This window comes from Clytia hemisphaerica, unplaced genomic scaffold, assembly GCF_902728285.1.
Source record: "Clytia hemisphaerica strain Z4C2 unplaced genomic scaffold, Clytia hemisphaerica genome assembly, whole genome shotgun sequence".
Lineage (NCBI taxonomy): Eukaryota > Metazoa > Cnidaria > Hydrozoa > Leptothecata > Clytiidae > Clytia > Clytia hemisphaerica.
In genome coordinates, this window is record NW_027103833.1 from 124,120 (window position 1) to 142,137 (window position 18,018).

At 35.8% G+C, this 18,018-nt stretch overlaps 2 protein-coding genes across 2 annotated transcripts in view; one reads left to right on the top strand and one right to left on the bottom strand.

The window, feature by feature from the left end:
* Positions 1 to 17,790, bottom strand: part of LOC136806865 (importin-11-like) — a 31,766-nt gene extending 13,976 nt beyond the window's left edge. Inside the window, exons 1-5 of the mRNA XM_067063440.1 lie at positions 17,739 to 17,790; positions 3,982 to 4,120; positions 3,275 to 3,375; positions 1,913 to 1,982; positions 892 to 978 (exon numbers count right to left, since the gene is read on the bottom strand). Coding sequence (XP_066919541.1) covers positions 892 to 978; positions 1,913 to 1,982; positions 3,275 to 3,375; positions 3,982 to 4,101 — 378 coding nt within the window. The 5' untranslated portion in view covers positions 4,102 to 4,120; positions 17,739 to 17,790. The remainder of the gene's footprint in view (positions 1 to 891; positions 979 to 1,912; positions 1,983 to 3,274; positions 3,376 to 3,981; positions 4,121 to 17,738) is intronic.
* LOC136806894 (uncharacterized) lies at positions 7,568 to 8,416 on the top strand. Its single transcript, XM_067063484.1, has 2 exons — positions 7,568 to 7,809; positions 8,018 to 8,416. Exons 1-2 carry the CDS (start codon positions 7,715 to 7,717, stop codon positions 8,370 to 8,372), a joined length of 450 nt encoding a protein of 149 aa, XP_066919585.1. The 5' UTR covers positions 7,568 to 7,714; the 3' UTR covers positions 8,373 to 8,416.
* Positions 17,791 to 18,018: the final 228 nt, after the last annotated feature.

Genomic DNA, 18,018 nt, shown 5'->3' on the forward strand with positions numbered 1-18,018 from the left:
TAAACCCACGGCCGCAGTAGAATCGATATTCTTTACAGCACGCAGCCTAAGACGACCCGAGCAAATCGATTAAATTTTATGCGAATGCCCCCGATTGAATCGCACCAAAAGAGCAACCGGCACGGACAGGAGTGAGAGAGGACAGAAAAACAGAACACGGCACGGACTGCGGACAGACAGGACAGGACAGACACACGGAAAGTTCCTCTTGAAAGGCCCCTTCGCTAGCGCTGGGCCAACAAGTAGCAAGTATCTGATGCTAAGAGGACAATCTAGTTTTGTATATATCAGACCTATGTACATAAACTACACGTTTTTTTTTTTATTATCTAAAATTAAAGCCTTCGGATATGGTCCTAACTTTTTGAGTTTATAAAGCCTAAAAATGTTCTTATTTTCCCCATTTTTTATGTATTTTTGTCCATTTTCCTAAGAAATCTCAAAATGTTCTTAACATGTTCTTAATATTTTTTCAAAATGTTCTTAACATGTTCTTAGTATTTTTTACCATCGAAAATCTTAAATATAGTTTGTTCTTATAAAAAAACGTTTAGTTGCTACCAAAAGATACCTAATTTTGTATACAGTAGCCCTCTGCCTATTTTTCTTAATTTTCATTGACCAAAGATTAAAGCATCTTATAAAAAGCAACTTAAAGAAAAAAATTCCCGAAATGGCACCCAGAAAAATTAAAAAGGGCAATTTTTACGGATTTCCTTTGATAATTTTTAGGTAACGATTTTAATTTTTTCTTGTAGCAGCTTGTAGTGCTCAAAAACAGATGAAATAAAATGATTTTAAAAAAGCCCTTCAAATTTTCTAATTTTTTTTTTGGTGCACTTTCAAATTCTTTTCACAGAATATTCTCAGATTTAGAAGGTGGTATCATACCTCGATTGTCACTTCCAGACATTGCGGCCATATTTTGATGTCATTGCGCGCTATTCGTCCAATAACCACTGACAATTGTAACGCAAGCTGAAAGTCATATTAAAAATGATGATATGATGATATGAGCCCTCCTCATTTGGGAATGGGTCTTACTCCTTACGAAGTAGGAATTCCTCCTTTTTCAAGTTGGAACGCTTAGCCCTTTCCAGACACCACTGGTTCTGTGCACGCGAGACACAGATACCATGATGCATAGTGATGACACTCGAACTACATGGGAGAGCATATAGCTCGTAGAAGGCGTAGAAAGGGATGAGTGACACCCACCACACACAACAATGTCTGGCATATCACCCACACTCTTGTATCAGAGTAGTGGTCCCAATTCCCCTAACATGGTATGGGTTGACCCGGGCGAAGGTATGATCACTTGCCAAGTTAACCGTAGTACTAGAGTGGGAATCGAACTCGGACCTCCCAGACGGGAGTCAAGAGCGATGACCACCCCACCACTACGCCTTTCATATTAAAAAAAGAAGATCTTTTAGTAAGAAATAGAATTTGATTTCGAAATAGTCTCTCTCATCATGAATATAATCGAAAACAGTATTTTGGGACTTTTAACCAAGAGCTGGATTAAGAAATGGGAAAGAATTCTGAAAAGCAAACTTTTTGCCAATTCCAACTTTCATTTACCAATATAACTCAGAGCTTGGGATTTTTTATTTCCTTTTTTCCAGAGTTTCTGTTATGATAATTTTCTGTTTGAAGGCAGAAAGTTTCGCAAGCAGAAAGTTTCGCGAAGTCAAAAAGTTGTGAAATTTAGCGAATTCAAGTTTCGCGAAATATAGTTTTAGCCGAAATGTTTCACAGATAGAATTTTCCCGAATTCATATAAAATTAACCTTTTTTGGTAACAAAAACTCATAAAACACGCACAAATTTAGCAAACAGTGCAAAACTGAGTAGGAAAGTTTATTTTTCGCGAAACGCTGCCCTTAAAGGAATTATAAATAGTAACCTCTGGTGTGACTTCATCAAATATCATGATGTTTTGTTTGATAAAATTCTTCTCATCGTCTGGCAAGCAACTATAAAGAAGATGAAGAAGAAAATGGTTGTAAAATCATTCAAACAGGTGTGCCATAATTGCATGGTCATACACGTTCTTTTTATAAGAACAAACTATAAGAACATAAGGCTTCGATAGCAAAAATGTTAAGAACAAGTTAAGAGCATCCTAAGGATTCAAAAAATTTAAATGTTCGAATAAAAAAAACGTGTAATCTCAACAGGTCAAACCTTCAGACTACATTTTTTTAACAAGAACAAAATATATAAGAAAATAAGCACAGCTAAAATACTACAGTGAACCATCAAGATGTTGTTAGCTATTAGTAGACCATATCTAAATTTTGAATTCTATTTGATTATGATTATTGCCGTTGACAAAAGATAACAAAAATAAAAGCTATAACTGCTTCCTTAACTTCTATCTTTTGTTGATACCAAAATTGCAGCATAGAAAATATTTTCAAAATCAAAATATAGAGATCTTTGTGGCACTTCTACATTCAAAACTTTTTAAATTTTAAAAACAACAAAAGAAACGAAACGGGAAAGAGTGTGCAGCAATGAAATAGAAGCCCGAAAGGCTAGAATCGAATCTTTAACCTTTCTCAGGCAAAAAAAAGTGAAGCCTTAAAATATACGCCGTATTTTTTATTACAGAGTGGATTTGACGATTTCTCTGTTTTGGAGTGGTATTTTTTAAATTCAAAACAAAACTCAAGGATACTGACAGAGCTCGCAAAATTGCAGAAAAAAAAAGTATAGTATAGCTTGTTGGTGTTGTAGTGGCTATAAATTGGAAAAGTTCGGTTGAGTTGTAGTAGTATTAAGTTGCTAATCCTGCGAAAATTTCAGTGTTGATCAGACCACCAGAGTAAAATATCAAGTAAATATTGTAAGGTAAATATTAATAATATAACCACTAGACCTCATGATCATAGAATCTACAATATATTGGCTTTAAAACTTTGTTAGGATTTAAAACTTTGTTAGGATTTAAGTGGCTTCAAATCCTACCAAGGAGATTCGATTCTAGTCCTTTGGGCTTATACTTCATCGGTGCAAAGTCAATTAGAAATATTCTTTGTGACGTTAGGAAGACAATGGATGTCTCTTGGGATCAACAGGAGAACTTAATCCACATATTCTAATCGGTTGAGAAAGCAGCATTAATTGAAATATTTCATAAAAATTTTCAAAACATTTGAATTGCAGGAGGACTATAACAGCAGAAAAGGAGCCATCTTCGTTGAGAAAAATACTTCAGACAGTCCTTAATTTTTTAAAGGTATTAAAATTTCAAGATACAAACTTTTTGACAACACGTCGCCAATATTTGTCAATTCCATTTTTCAAACAAATGATTGCAATCCACCTAATGTTGACTTCCAAATGTCTCATAGCAAAGATTTCCTAAAAATAAGAAAAAAGAGAATTGTTATAAAAACAAACTACTTCAAATGACTCTGCCAGTCTTTCAAGATTGCCAAGTTCTGAGTATCTATAGAAAGAAATCTTTAAGATTAAAATATTGATGAAAATGACTTTAAAAGTTTTTTTGGAAGACTAGCCTACTTTTTAGCCCAAGTCCTAGGATTGCATACAACTCAAACAATACACTAAAATACTAATACACCATTTACTTCTTGCTATCACAATCTTAGTGAAAAATTTTCATCCCGCTTCTTTATCAGAAAAAGGGAGTGGGGTCAGAACCATGCTGTAAAGTTTACAATCATACACAGTAAGCCCAGCATGAGAAAAAGGCTTAAAAAGGGGTTAAAAGTAAAAGTAAGACTGCGACCGCAATCGGATGCAACCCTAAGGTTCCTCTTTTGATAGCTGTCTACCCAAAGGTAAGCATCAAGCTGAGAGGAACAAAGTACCATTTTTGTACTAAGTACGAAGTCTTTGGTGTGAATCGGCCAGGGATTGAACTTAGGACCTTGAACATCATAGCCTGATGTGTTCTACCACTGCACTACGGTTGCTAAAAGGAAGAAAAGAAGAAAACCATACCAGAAGTTTTGGATAAAATCCAGCAGTAGTTTCCCATTGCTTGAGTTGTTCTTCAGCTGCTTTGACTTCCTGAATATTTTGACTTGCAGCAAGTTGTAATGCCTTCACCAGATTTTCCATCCTTTATTTTTGCTTACTACTGAGAGATAAAAGCAAATTATTATTCTTCTTGTTTCGACAATAGATTTTTGAAGAAGATGTAACAAATCGGGGGGTCAGGATCCACATACCAAACCCAGGGCCGGGGAGTGGTGTCAATTTTTTTTTCAAATTTAAAAAAGTCAAGTTGGTATCGATACCAAAATGAGGGGCTGAGTCCCCCTTTTTTTTGAAAATTAGGGAAACTTTAAGTTGATATCGATACCAAAATGAAGGGGTGGGTCCCCCCTTTTTTAAATTTTTGCTGAATTTGTAATTGGTATTTGACTTAAAATGTTGTATTATGTAAGTATAAAAAATTATTTCAATCGTTTACACTATACCCTGATGCCATATAAAAGCATTCTTCATTCTATAATTGAAATTTAAAATTTTTATTTAACTTTTGCTGCTCTCAATCCTATCAATCAACCAAAATTCATTCAAAACTAGAGTTGAACAAACTGAAACTTTTTTAGTTGTGATAAAATCTTTCTGTTCATAACGTTCATCATATAGGCTATGTTACAAAGACTCTAGGCGTGCCCAATACCATGAGTTTTTTATCCAGTCTAGTTTATCCAGGTTTATCAACTAGTTTTATGAATTTGATACATTTTTGAGTCTAAAGTGTGGTACATAATTCATGATATTTATGACGTAATGTTATCTACGGAAAGACCCCAGTTTTTGCCAGTAGTGGCAAATTTTATATAACTTTTGTCTAGTTTTTATTTGCCGTAGATAGCATTACGTCATGAATATCATGAATATAAGTGATTAATAAGAGGAATGTTCTTTGAATAAAAACATCCACAGATTTTGTTTAGCATCCCTTGTATGCAGTATCCTATGCATATAACTTCTTGCATTTTTACTGATTGCCAATTTAGGGGGGGGTGGGTCCCCCTTTTTCAGAAAAATTGGGATTTTCAAGTTCGTATCGATACCACTTTGGGGGGTTCCCCCCTTTTTTAGAAAATCAGGATTTTCATGTTTGTATCGATACTAATTTAGGGGGGGGTGGGTCCCGCTTTTGTAGAAAATTGGGGTTTTCAAGTTGGTATGGTATTGATACCAATTTAGGGGGTGGTGGTGTCTACTAGTACTACTTTCAAATCTCAAAAAGTCAGGTTTTTGGGCCCTGGGTTGGTATCCTGGACCCTGACCCCCCCCCCTGAACAAATGTAAATGTACATTTTCCCAGATTTGTTCATTAAAATCATTAAATTGTTTCTAAGAAGCATATCTTAATTTTCTGCTAGTCTTACTTTTTTGTATCATAATTCACTAAACATTGAAGGAACGAAATGTGGCAAGCAGCAAAAAGACATTTACCAGGTGTGTAGGATACAAGTTACAACAAAAGTGAAATTTCTTGAGTACCAAGAAAAAAGAACAAAGTTTATTCTATTGAAAAGAGGAAAGTAACTAAATTTTGATGGGTCATTTTATCAAACTGGTGCACAAGAGAAAAGAAAACGAAAATCTTTCTCTGACGTTATTCAACTATATTTCAATGGAGAAAGCAAGAGCCATAAACCTTTTGTACGAGTCAAGGGCTGGAATTTGATGGAAGTTTAGAAAAGAACAAAATAAGAAATGTATTATTATACATACATGTAGAAAATTTAAGAAAACAATCTAGGATAAAATACCCAGTAAAAAGTATAAGCGAACCGCCCCAAAAATATCTCAAACTATTGTTTGGAACACTGAAAAAAAACAAGTTGACATACTTGTAAAACTAGTCAAAATATGTGAAAAATAAGTTAAATAGCTTTTTTAACCCCTTGAACGCCAGAACTTCTCAATCAAAATCTTTCTGGCAGGAAAACTACAAGAAATGGAGGAAAAGACAAGAAGTATGATAAAGGAGGAAATTAAGCACACAGCAGAAATAATGACGGAGACATCAAAGAAAAATTACGCCAAAATTACTAAGAAGCACAAAGAAGACTTAAGATTTGCCGAAGAACAAAAATAGAAACAAGAAAGTGAAAAGAAAAACGAACACAGAGGAATAAAAAGTTTTTCAATTGCAAAGAGCATCACAAATTGCCACAAGAGTGGACAGATGAATGTAAAGATTGTGATACCTGTGTAAGTTTGAGATGTTGGAAAGATTACCTTTGGGTGTTCTTCTACCAAATTGCAAGGAAGTGTTGGAATATCTATTCACCACTAAGATGGTCAATATAGGAAAGAATGAGAATTTTGAAAAAAGCGTGGCAAAGGATCTTGTATTGCAATGGATTTTTGCAATGTTTATCCAAAGAACTATCGAACAGTGGAGCGTGATATCAGAACATTATTAAATGATTATGAATCATTGAAAAAGAGAAGCACTTCAAAGAAATCAGATGATTACTGGTCTAAGTTTGAGAAATTCAGCAAACAGCTTAAAGAATTGTTTGACATAATTGGTAAGATTTTCTTTTATTGTCAGTGTAATTAATTGCTAGGGCAAATTCTTTCCTAGCTGACAGTGATATCCAATTCAATTCTTCGCAATCTTTTGTCAAGGTATATAAGTTTAGTTTAATCAATGGACCATAAATTATAGCAGCTTAAAGTTTACATTTCATTCGAAAAATGAATTGATTGGTGTTAAATTTCATTTTTAAAGGTCCAAAAGAAAGGGTAAAACAGCAAGAAACATTCTGATAAATAACGAGATTGCTTTCAAGATTTTTTAACCCGCGCGAGCAAACCCGCACTTGTCAAATATTTTTTAGACCCTTTAGACCTCTCAATCATTTTTTAGCTGCTTTTCTTTTCACTTGTGGTTCGGAAAAAAGTGATAATAATTAAAAAAGACGAAAGTCGATTTTAATCCATTTTTTTTTAGTTTAAAGTTTTGGAATACTGGATTTTCATGGGAAGGGAAAGTCATGACTCTTGACTCTACTTGACTTTTCACCCACTAATAACCGACCTGATCTTTGAAATACTGAACTTGAGTCAAACTGCACTTAGGTGACACCACTTAGAAATTTTTTATTTCTTAAAAATATAACGGGAATTTTCATAAATATCAATAAGACCTCATCAAACCAGAAAAAGTTTGGTCAGTGCTGACAAAATAACACTCCAATGCACCGTATAATATAGGATTCGAACTCTCGAAAATAACTTTCACAAACCCACCACCCCACCGTCTTATCCACTTGGCCATTCAAGACATTTGTGAATTTGAATAATGATGAAATATATATAATATTTTTATTTACCATGACCTGTATAATTTTATTTACCCTGTCAAGGTATTAACTTCTTAAACAAATGATTTTAGATCATTTCCAACATGCAGAAGCCTATCGCGGATTCTCAGGGGATTTACAGGACTCTTTAGTGGGACTGCTGCAAACGGGCTGTAAACCCTGCTAGTGCCTGTATAATTAGAATTTCCATCTGGGGGGTTAAGACACTCTCCAATCTCCTTAAAGTCTCAAAAGTACCCATATACAGCAGACAGAATTCACAGAGCAAACACGCGCGGGCGATTAATCTCGATCGCGCGGAATGCAGGTCAAAAAATTCCCGTGAGCAATCTCGCTATTTATCAAAAAGTGAAACAACCTGGGGTGTCAAAATGTGCCAAGATGACTGGACATTTTACAATAACCAAAAACAAATCCCACGAGAAGGGTTTTGTACCAGTTTCACTGATAGACAATGGGAAATCAGGTATGTTCCTTATGTTTAAGAATCAAAATCGTACATCCTGTGCCCAAGTTCAGGAGTTGCCATAAAGCCATTATGGTAATAACCGGGAGGGCACATTGCTATAAATTGTAAATCAAAATTCTAAATTGTTATTAGATTCAAATGTTTATTACAGAATAATTCCAGCGCCCACAATTCTAAATACAAATTTTCATCTTCTAAAATTTAGCAACAACCGCAAATTGGAAAGAATGAACAGATCACTTAACCAGTCATACCCTGAAGATTATTTTGAAAAACAAGATGCTTGTTCTTATAAAGAAGAGATGGACTGTGAAGACTCACTTGATCCAGACTTTAACCCTGAAGAACCTGAAAAGAAACGACCAAAATTTCAATATGTTCCTGTCTATGACCATTCCAATGATGTTCCATTTGCATTTGAGCAAGGCATATCCAGAGTGAAGGTTACCTTTGTGATGTCTGACAGCACCGCTCACAACTTCGGTGTCATAGAATTGGTATGCGAAGAGTTGGATATTGAAGATGTTCCAAAAACTCTTCTATGCAACTCCACCCACTGATGATGTTCGACTGGAAGATCAGAGAGTTGTGCCAAGAGATTCACGATCACCTTGGTGGAAAGAAGTTAGCATACTGCTTTTATGTCGATGTAGACTTTAGAAGAGAATCTATAAAAGCTGTCAAATGTCTCTCAAATTTCATCTGCAAGGATTATTCTGCTAAGCCCTGGAACTACAGTACCCATTTTGGAGAATTTATTCAACCAAAGGAAAATGTTTCACTTTCCTTGAAAGATTCACGATTTAATAGACTTCCTGTGTGCTGTATAAGGTTGAATTATTTGATTAATGAAATTGCTGCCTATCTTGAGAAGTACTCCGATATCCTTAACAACATAGCCATATCATCGATAGAAGCTTTGTTCAAATGGAACTCTTGGAACCAATATTTGCTGCTATTGCTTTACTCGGTATTTATTAACAGTTATTTGATTTTTTTCTACCAGATGGCTCATTTGACAAATTTAGGTACATTAAATCTGTTTTACAGAAAACACACTTTGTATGAAAATGTTATATCATTAAAAGTAATTCATTCACTATTTTTCAAAAATTGCCTTTTCAGGTATACACTTGACAGTACCATACCATTCACTTCTCATGACGAAAGAAACAAACTACTCAGCTCTTTTATCAAGCTTTTCCCAACTTTACAAGGACTTGACAGAAACTGATGCATCACTTTTTCTTTCACTTGAGCGTGTGTGCAGTTTTGCATCTGAAGACATCTTCCAGAGCTCCTTCCCAAAGAAGCAGTTCTGTCTACACTCACTTGAAGAGACAATTACGAAGTATCCAAAGGAAATCGAAAGGTTCGTTCGTATTGCACTGGAAAAGTTTGCAGATGGGTTTCACCACCAAAAGGGTGCTATTTTTGGGTTTGGTAAGGATGCAGATCAGAAAACAAATGTTTTCAAAGTTTCGAAAGCAACAACAGACCAATTAGCAAAGCTAGACGCACATGTGTATATCCATAACATTGGGCAGGAGAGAAACGTTGGTAGCTTCAATTATGCCTGTACTGCCCTAGTTGGTTTAAGAAATTTGGAATCAGCATCTCGAAAAGTCGTCATGAAATCTTCTGCAGATGTTTTGGAGAGAGTTGTACCAGGAGAATTTAGAAAGTACCAGTCTCAATCAAAAGAGATTGAATCAATCAAGGTATTTTGGAACACGAAGATGAGACAGATGCATTGCACTTAAAAAGTTTTTTGATTAGAACCATGCTTTCTCAAATAAAAATGAGGAACTGGTTTTTGGTGATTCTAAAACTATGGCCAGTAAACTATATAATTTTCAATAAATAATCAAAATTTTCAAAATGGTAGCTGGAGTTATAACGTCACAAAAACACTACAAATTTGATTTTAGGGGTATTTTAGAGTCATCTTACCTGTCCTAGGGAAGTTTTTTTCTGCTCAAAATGATAATTTCTGGTAGTTCAGTCCCTGGTCTGTCCATTTGAAGTGATTGCAATAAAAAATTTCGATCCTACTGGCCCCTAGAGGCCCGAAATGCCAATTAGGTCTCAAAAAAGTACCAACTTTAGCCCAATTTTCCTAGAAGTCCCAACATTGTCTGACCTCCAACTCTTCTGTTCCTGAAAGACGACCGCCTGGTCTCTTAGGATCAAAAGAGAAACCTATGTGATCTCCAACCATTAATTTTTAATCTTGATTTAAAGATTTTCTTAATCATACCTAGGAAAATGACTAAAATTTGGGATATTTTGGTCCATTGGCAAACTTCAAAGTGGTCTAGATCACTGACTTTGTTATAATATAGGGGCTATGATAAATCTTTTATATAAAAACAATGAAACTAGGTGAAAAAAGTTGTCGCATGTGCATTTTTGGGCAAAAAAGGCTTTTTTTTCAATTTTTTGACTAGAGCTGAGGTCATTCTATTGCAGCAATATTGTAAGGGTGAAAAACACTCTAACAAGAAGTAACTTAAGAAAAACAATCGAAAAATTGCGTTTTTAGCAAAATCCTCAAAATTTTGACAACTGTCGGAAATTACTATATGTGACAGTGTTATTCAACCTTATTATATTGACTTTCTTAATCAGCATGAAAATACCTTTCAAATGAGGGGTCACTTCACTATGTTTTGAAAATTTTTGAAATTTCGATTTTGCTGGTGGAGCGACGGTGGCACCCTGCCCGTGGCAACCTTGAAAAGGGTACCACAGGGTTTTAACATGATTTTTTCTTCTTTTTGCACCATTTTTACATGGCCTTGAATTTATGAATTTAGTAGAAAAGCTAACACATTCGAGCTTATATGAATTTTCCCATGGTTAAGTTAAAGGATCAGTCTTTGAATATGTGAAGGTCCTATCACCAGATAAGGCCTAGTTAAGGAGATATCATCCTTTAAATTGCGGTCCAAAAAAGGATAATAAATTGTCCTAGTGAAAGGGAGAATTTGTTGTCCTTCTTAAATAACTCTAGCTAGGATAATCGGATTGGGCTGAAATTTGGTACGCTTAAAGTAGGACATCTGTCAATCACATTCCAATCAGAAAATCCAATAAAAAGGTCCTACAAAGGACAATAAATTGTCCTGAAAGATGAAAAACATGGACAAAAGGATGTCCCTGGTAATCTACCAATTATCACTTATATTGCCTAACACCTTATAGCTCCAAAATAGGTCAAACAATGAATAATTAAAGGGATAGTGGTAAAATGGTCCTCAAAATGGACAAATTGTTGTCCTTGTCACAGGGTACTCTTAGGTGCCAAATAAACGGGGGGGTTCGAATAAACGGGGGGGTTGGAAAAATTTTTCAAATCAAATAAACGGGGGGGGCCTAATTACTGGGGGGGTTGGAAAATGGAGTTTTAAAAACCCTAAAAAGGGTCAAAATAGACTAAATTTAGGCTTTTTAGAGTAAAACAAGAAACTTTCCTTTTGGGAGCTGGGAATTTTTTCAAAAATTAATAAACGGGGCGTCCTAATAACGTCCGGGGGGGTTGGAAAAAAATCAAAAAATTAACAAGCGGGGGGGGGCCGTTTATTTGGCACCTAAGAGTATTTCTTAATGTGACCCTGAAAGGTGAAATCAGTGTTTTTTGATAAAGTTATGTTTATTTGAGATAAAAAAGTTCTTGTAGATTGCTATTGATGGGATGTTGCAATGAACTGATTAAATAGTCAAAAATTGGCTTTTTATTTAAATAACACCGTAATTAGGACGGAAAATGGACAATAAGTTGATTTTTCCTTTTTCGCTTTACCATACCCAAAGGCAACTTTTGACAAATGGGCTAAGAATTTATGCCATTTTTGCAAAATAACATCCACTGATGCAAGTTACCCTAGGACCCTGCCGACGCACCAGACTGTCCGGTGTATTTGTCCGGTGGCAAAAAGTATCCTTTCGTTACACCGGACGCAATAAGTCCGGTGTCAGTCCGGTGTTGCATACAGGGAATTTTGGACGCCGGACATTTATGAAATAAAAAAATAAAGAAACACCGGACGCACCGGACTGGTCATGTCCGGTGTTTTGATTGTCCGGTGGAAACAAATATCCTTCTCCGACACCGGACATCCGACTTCCTTAAGTCCGGTGTAGAGATTGTCCGGTGGTAAAAAAAATTCTCATTTTTACTTTCGCGTGTCCGGTGTTCGTTAAGTCCGGTGCGTCGGCAGGCACAAGTGTTTCAACCGGTATTCCAACGAAGCCATATTTTGGTTTGTACAGAAATTTCGCCCGCTCAAATCTAAACAACAAAATGGTCAATCTCACCAAAGCAAAACATTGCGGCCACGGCATTTCCCTGGATAAAAATTCTGGTCACGTGACCATCTGTGATTTTAGACCAATGAAAACGCTTCATTTCCCCGGATTAAAGTTGTGTCTACACTAACACGGGCGAAATGGCTAGAAAACGAAACCGGGGGTCAAATTAAATTTTTCTTCCTTCTTGCGGCAAACATAAAAGACTTTAAAGAGGCCATTTATTTAAGAAAGGGGTGTTATATCATAAATTAATTATGTAAGTAAGTGATATGTTAAGTAACAAGCTCATTAACAATTTTATTTTGAAGTTTGTTTTTAAAAACAGAACCCCCATGCTATAAGATAATCTCATTTTCTTAACTTATGGACCCAATTGGAAGTCTTTGTAATACATATCATTTGGCAGTGTAGTTGCAGCCTATACAAGAATTGGAATCTAAAGTCTGAAGTCGTAACTCCTTGTCAGTGACCCCGCAGAGAAGTTTTTAGTTGGCAGTGACTGACTTTAGGTTGGTTTGGAAATCGTTTTATTTTGAAATGTAATCTTCACTTAATGAATACTTTTATTTATTTGGATTCATGAAAGGTTCAAGGTTTGTTTACTTTTTATTTCAAATTATTTCATTGATTTATTGAGCTGCAATAGCTGAATGAAAAACGAAGATTTTTGATAGTTATCATTGTGGCCTTGGCCGCCATTTTGAATTTTGATTTTTTTTCTCCTGTACTCTGCAATTTAGAGGTTGTTCGTAATACGCGATTTGGCTTACGCGTAACACTTGTGCAGGGTCCTGTTACCCTTTTTCACGGTACTGTTTGAAAGTTTATAGAAGCTGAAATTTCACTTAAAGGCGGCTTCTAACTCCCCTGGCCCCCTTGAATTTGTAAAATTGACTTAAAAGTACATTTTTGGCTGAATTTTTTGCCAAAAATGAGTATCCATTGATACTTGATTCTTGATTTTGTGAAAGCATCCTATAGACAGTGCAAGAATTTCAAAACAACAATTTTTGCTCAAGGTTGGAAAGAAAAACCAAAAGCAAGCCAGCACCACATTCGGAGCACTACATTCAACACCACTTTCGCAGCACCACATTCGCACTTTCGTTTTCGCTCCAGCACCACATTATCTATCACCATTTCTCTTCATAGCCTCGCGTTATAAAGACACCTCGGTAGAGTCCAAAAATCTTAATTTAGGTGTTTTGGACTAGAAATTGTACTGAAGGAGAGTATTCCTATCCTGGAAATTATTATTCCTATCAAGCTTTATCTATTAGTTTCCATTTAAAGCAAAAATGAAGTCTTTATCACCATTTTCCTACTCAGCCTCACGTTTTAAAGACACCTCGGTAGAGTACCGAATATCTTAATTTTGGTGTTCTGAACTAAAAATTGTACTGAAGGAGAGTATTCCTATCCTGGAAATTATAATTCCCATCAAGCTTTATACATTACCTTCCATTTAAAGCCAAAATAAAGTCTTTATCACCATTTCCCTACTCAGCCTCACGTTTTAAAGACACCTCGGTAGAGTACCGAAAATCTCAATTTTGGTCCCGATTTTGGTATTCTGGCCTTTAAATATTACAGAAGAAAAGTATTCTTTTCCTGGAAATTATGATTCCTATAAAGCCTTATAATATTGCCTTCCATTTAAAGCAAGAACAAAGTCTCTAGAATTATTTTCCTTCTCAGCCTCACGTTTTAAAGACACCTCGGTAGAGTCCCAAAAATCTTAATTTTGGTGTTTTGGACTAAAAATCATACTGAAGGAGGGTATCCTATACTGGAAAATATGATTCCTATCAAGCTTAATATATTACCTTCCATTTAAAGCCAGAATGAAGTCTATCACTATTTCCCTTCACAGCCTCGCGTTTTAAAGACACCTCGGTAGAGTACCGAAAATGTTTTGCTTTTAAGATTTTGAAATACATAGTTGAATGAATATTCATAATATTCATAAGAAATGGCTTGAGAATTTGCCGTATTTTTTGTCTAAACACTAATGTTACGTGGTAGTGTTAAAATTTCAAAGCCACCTTCCTTTATGGTTATTCGCATATTTTGGATTGTGAGTCGTCTGTGACAACGTTTGGGACGCTAGTTATGATATATTTTATGGCTTATGAATTAATTCGAAACTAATTTCACTAGGTCACGTGACCTTTTATATGACTAAATAAGTAGCCTCGCTAGCAAATCAAGTCAAAAAGTATGTTGACGTTTATTTTAAAGAAATAATTAAAAAAGCAATTATAAGAGCAATAAGCATGGTTGGATGGTTGGTGCACATAGGTGGGCTTCCAAGAGGCCAGTATTCCGTTATATATGACCTTTTTCATCTCTGCTATTCGAATCGAAAGAAAAATTACCGTTATTCTGCTATTTGAGACGTCTTCCGGTATTGATCTTTTCACAGTAATCTACCGGTATCTTTTCAGACAGACCGGTACAGTAATTCTTAAAAACAGCCACTGATAACTCATAAAGATGACATAAACTATAATTGATGCTTTCATCAATGACTTCATAAAGAAAATGTTTTCACTTTGTTATTTCAAATTTTTTTATTTTCATGAGACAAATTGTACAAACTAACCTCTTTATCTTTTGAACCGAAATTATTAACCGCCGTCCAATCTTCCCGATTTTTTCCCATTGATAAGGAGTCTCTAAGAAAAACAGATTTGAACTCCTAACATTATTAGGACTGTTTAAACACGCAACACACGGCATATTGCTCGAATTCTCAAGTGCAGCAATCGCTAAGAGTCAAGTGCACGTGTAGATAATCCCTTTCGTTCAACAGAGGCGATTACCCTGTGTGACACCCCTGTGTCACAGACCCGCTGGGACCCCCTACTGGCCTCTACCCGCTGGTTTTGATAGGAATTTTTATCCCCACTGTTAGAAAAGGTTCCTCTGGGGCTGTTGAGATAGGCACCTATTCAGTTCAGTTCTACAACCTGAGGTTCACATCAATCCCATATTTAAAGGGAAGTGCAGGTGCACGAAGCAATCAGCTATGTTTCTAATAGTAATAGGAGGTAAACATCTTTGAATCACACTAGTTTAACCCTCTCTCTGGAAGCGTGTATGGCCCTCATTTGCCACGAAAATTGTTCCGCGAATTGTTCCTTATGATAAAAGCCTGGTTATACATAGTGCGTGATTCAGGGCCCAGAGTCATTGCAGGCGAAGGACCCTGGTCTCCCCACGTTTATAAAAACAAAAGGAAATTTTTAATCCCTAACGGACTTCCAAGAACCTCTGTTATTGGCAAAATCATTCCAAATTATGGTCGTATTGAAGCAAATAAAAGAGGGTCAAAATTAAAAAGTTTTCTCTTCGGCGCCAACCATAGTCTACAGTCACTTATGTTTTTTGTCATTCCATTTTTGGGACCAAAACAGGGGCATCAATTGGAGCCATCAAACAACATCGGTTATTTCTAGTCAGGTACTTAGCAAAATCTCACTAGTCATAGCTCTACAACCTCTGGCCAATTAGCTTACACAAAAAAGTTTCCAGCGATTCGTTTCGATATTGCCAGTATTGTCAGATTTAATTGACTTTTTGCCAGAACCTGTTTTTGAGAATTTTTTGACCGAGATTAAGGAATTTCAAGAAAAAATTACCGGCATTTCTTACCCCCATTTTCTTAACCCTCCCCCTCTACTGCTGCGAGAGCAAAGGTATTTTCTTTAGAGTAAGCTGCAAACTGAGTCGTCCATAATTTGTATCAGAATCAGGGCTGAAATTTGAACCTATTTTTTTCGCTTTACTTTTTTAAAAAGAGCTCTGGCCATGTCCATATAGTACATCCCTATCTCACAGACCCGGTGGGAGGTGGCAACGATGGGACCAACAATACATTGAACAAAGCGGGATGCCAAGGTGCCTTTAAAACGTGACGCTGGAAAGGGAAATGATAGTAGAGACTTCATTTTTGCTTTAAATGGAAGCTAGTATATAAGGCTTGATAGGAATCATAATTTCCAGAATAGGAATACTCTCCTTCAATACAACTTTCAGTCCGAAACACCCTAACTACGATTTTTGGTACTCTACCAAGGTGTCTTTATCACGTGAGGCTGAGAAGGAAAATGGTGATAAAGACTTAATTTTTGCTTTATTTAAATGGAAGGTAATAGATAATGCTTGATAGGAATCATAATTTCCGGTATAGGAAAACTCTCCTTCCGTATGATTTTTAGTCCAAAATACCAAAACTAAGATATTCGGCACTCTACCGAGGTGTCTTTAAAACGTGAGGCTGGGAAGGGAAATGGTGATAAACTTCATTTTGGCTTGAAATGGAAGGTAATAGTTAATGCTTGATAGGAATCATAATTTCCGGTATAGGAATATTCTCCTTCAGTATGATTTTTAGTCCAAAACACCAAAATTAAGATATTCGGCACTCTACCGAGGTGTCTTTAAAATATAAGGCTGTGAAGGGAAAGAGTGATAGAGACTTCGTTTTTACTTTAAATGAAAGGTAATAAATAAGGCTTGATAGGAATCATAAAATCCAGGATAGGAATGCTCTCCTTTAGCATAATTTTTAGTCCAAAACACTAAAATTAAGATTTTCGGTACTCTACCGAGGTGACTTTAAAACGTGAGGCTGGGAAGGGAAATGGTGATAGAGACTTCATTTTTGCTTTAAATGGAAGACAATATATAAAGCTTGATAGGAATCATAATTTTCAGGATAGGAATATTCTTTTTCTGTACAATTTAAAGGCCAGAATACCAAAATTGAGATTTTCGGTACTGTACCGAGGTGTCTTTAGAACGTGAGGCTGGGAAGGGAAATGGTGATAGAGACTTCATTTTGGCTTTAAATGGAAGGTAATGTATAAAGCTTGATAGGAATCATACTTTCCAGAGTAGGAAAAATCACCTTCAGTACAATTTTTAGTTCAAAACACCAAAATTAGGATTGTTGGTACTCTACCGAGGTGTCTTTAAAACGCAAGGCTACGATGAGAAATGGCGATAGAGACTTAATTTTTGCTTGAAATTGAAGCCAATAGATAAGGCTTGATAGGAATCATAATTTCCAGAATAGGAATACTCTCCTTCAGTATGAAAATTGGGCTGAAAGTTGAATGTGGTGCTGGAATTTCCGAATGTGGTGCTGGGAGCGAAAACGAAAGTGCGAATGTGGTGCTGCGAAAGTGGTGTTGAATGTGGTGCTCCGAATGTGGTGCTGGCTTGCTTTTGGTTTGGAAAGAAAATGACAATGAGCCCCGTAAGACAATGAAATCTTGGTTTTTACAAAGTTTCATGAAGACAGTACAAAATTTCATCAAGATCTTTACCTCCTAATCTACCATTTAAGAACCAAGTCCGTCGAAAATGTGCTTCTAAACTCTCAAATCTTCAACAGGTGAACTTTACCAACCCCATAAAACAATTTTGCTATTAACCTGTTTGCTCTTAAATGCAGTTAAATGAGCCCAAAGTTCAAAGTATCCAAAGAGAAGGAAAGGTTTAGGAATATTTTGTACTTTTGGACTGATATCTCTACGCAACAATTATTTTGGTTGTAAAAACTGAGAAAAGGCAACCAAAAGTTTGGGAAATTAGCTACTTACATCAAAGAAACATTTTCGTAAGAGTGTTGGTGAAGGGGTACATATTTATTGACACACAATGAAGTTTTAAAAAGAAGCGTCTGATGAACGGAATTCTGCGTACAGGAGGTCAGGTCGTCAGCTCCGAAAAAATTATATTTTATTTTCTCGCAGCTGAAGATACCATTTTTGATGGAACATGCTTCAGTTTATTTTGCCGACCGAGATGCTCGACTTTAGTTTATATTAAAATAAGGTTCTGCCAATTAAACTTATGTAAAAAATATGCAGCTGTCAGCAA

Bases quoted from the DNA above. Each gene is read 5' to 3' on its own strand.
- LOC136806894 (XM_067063484.1), top strand. From the start codon at position 7,715: ATGTGCCAAGATGACTGGACATTTTACAATAACCAAAAACAAATCCCA. The intron at 7,810-8,017 runs GTATGTTCCTTA...TCTAAAATTTAG, and splicing joins GATAGACAATGGGAAATCAG to CAACAACCGCAAATTGGAAA.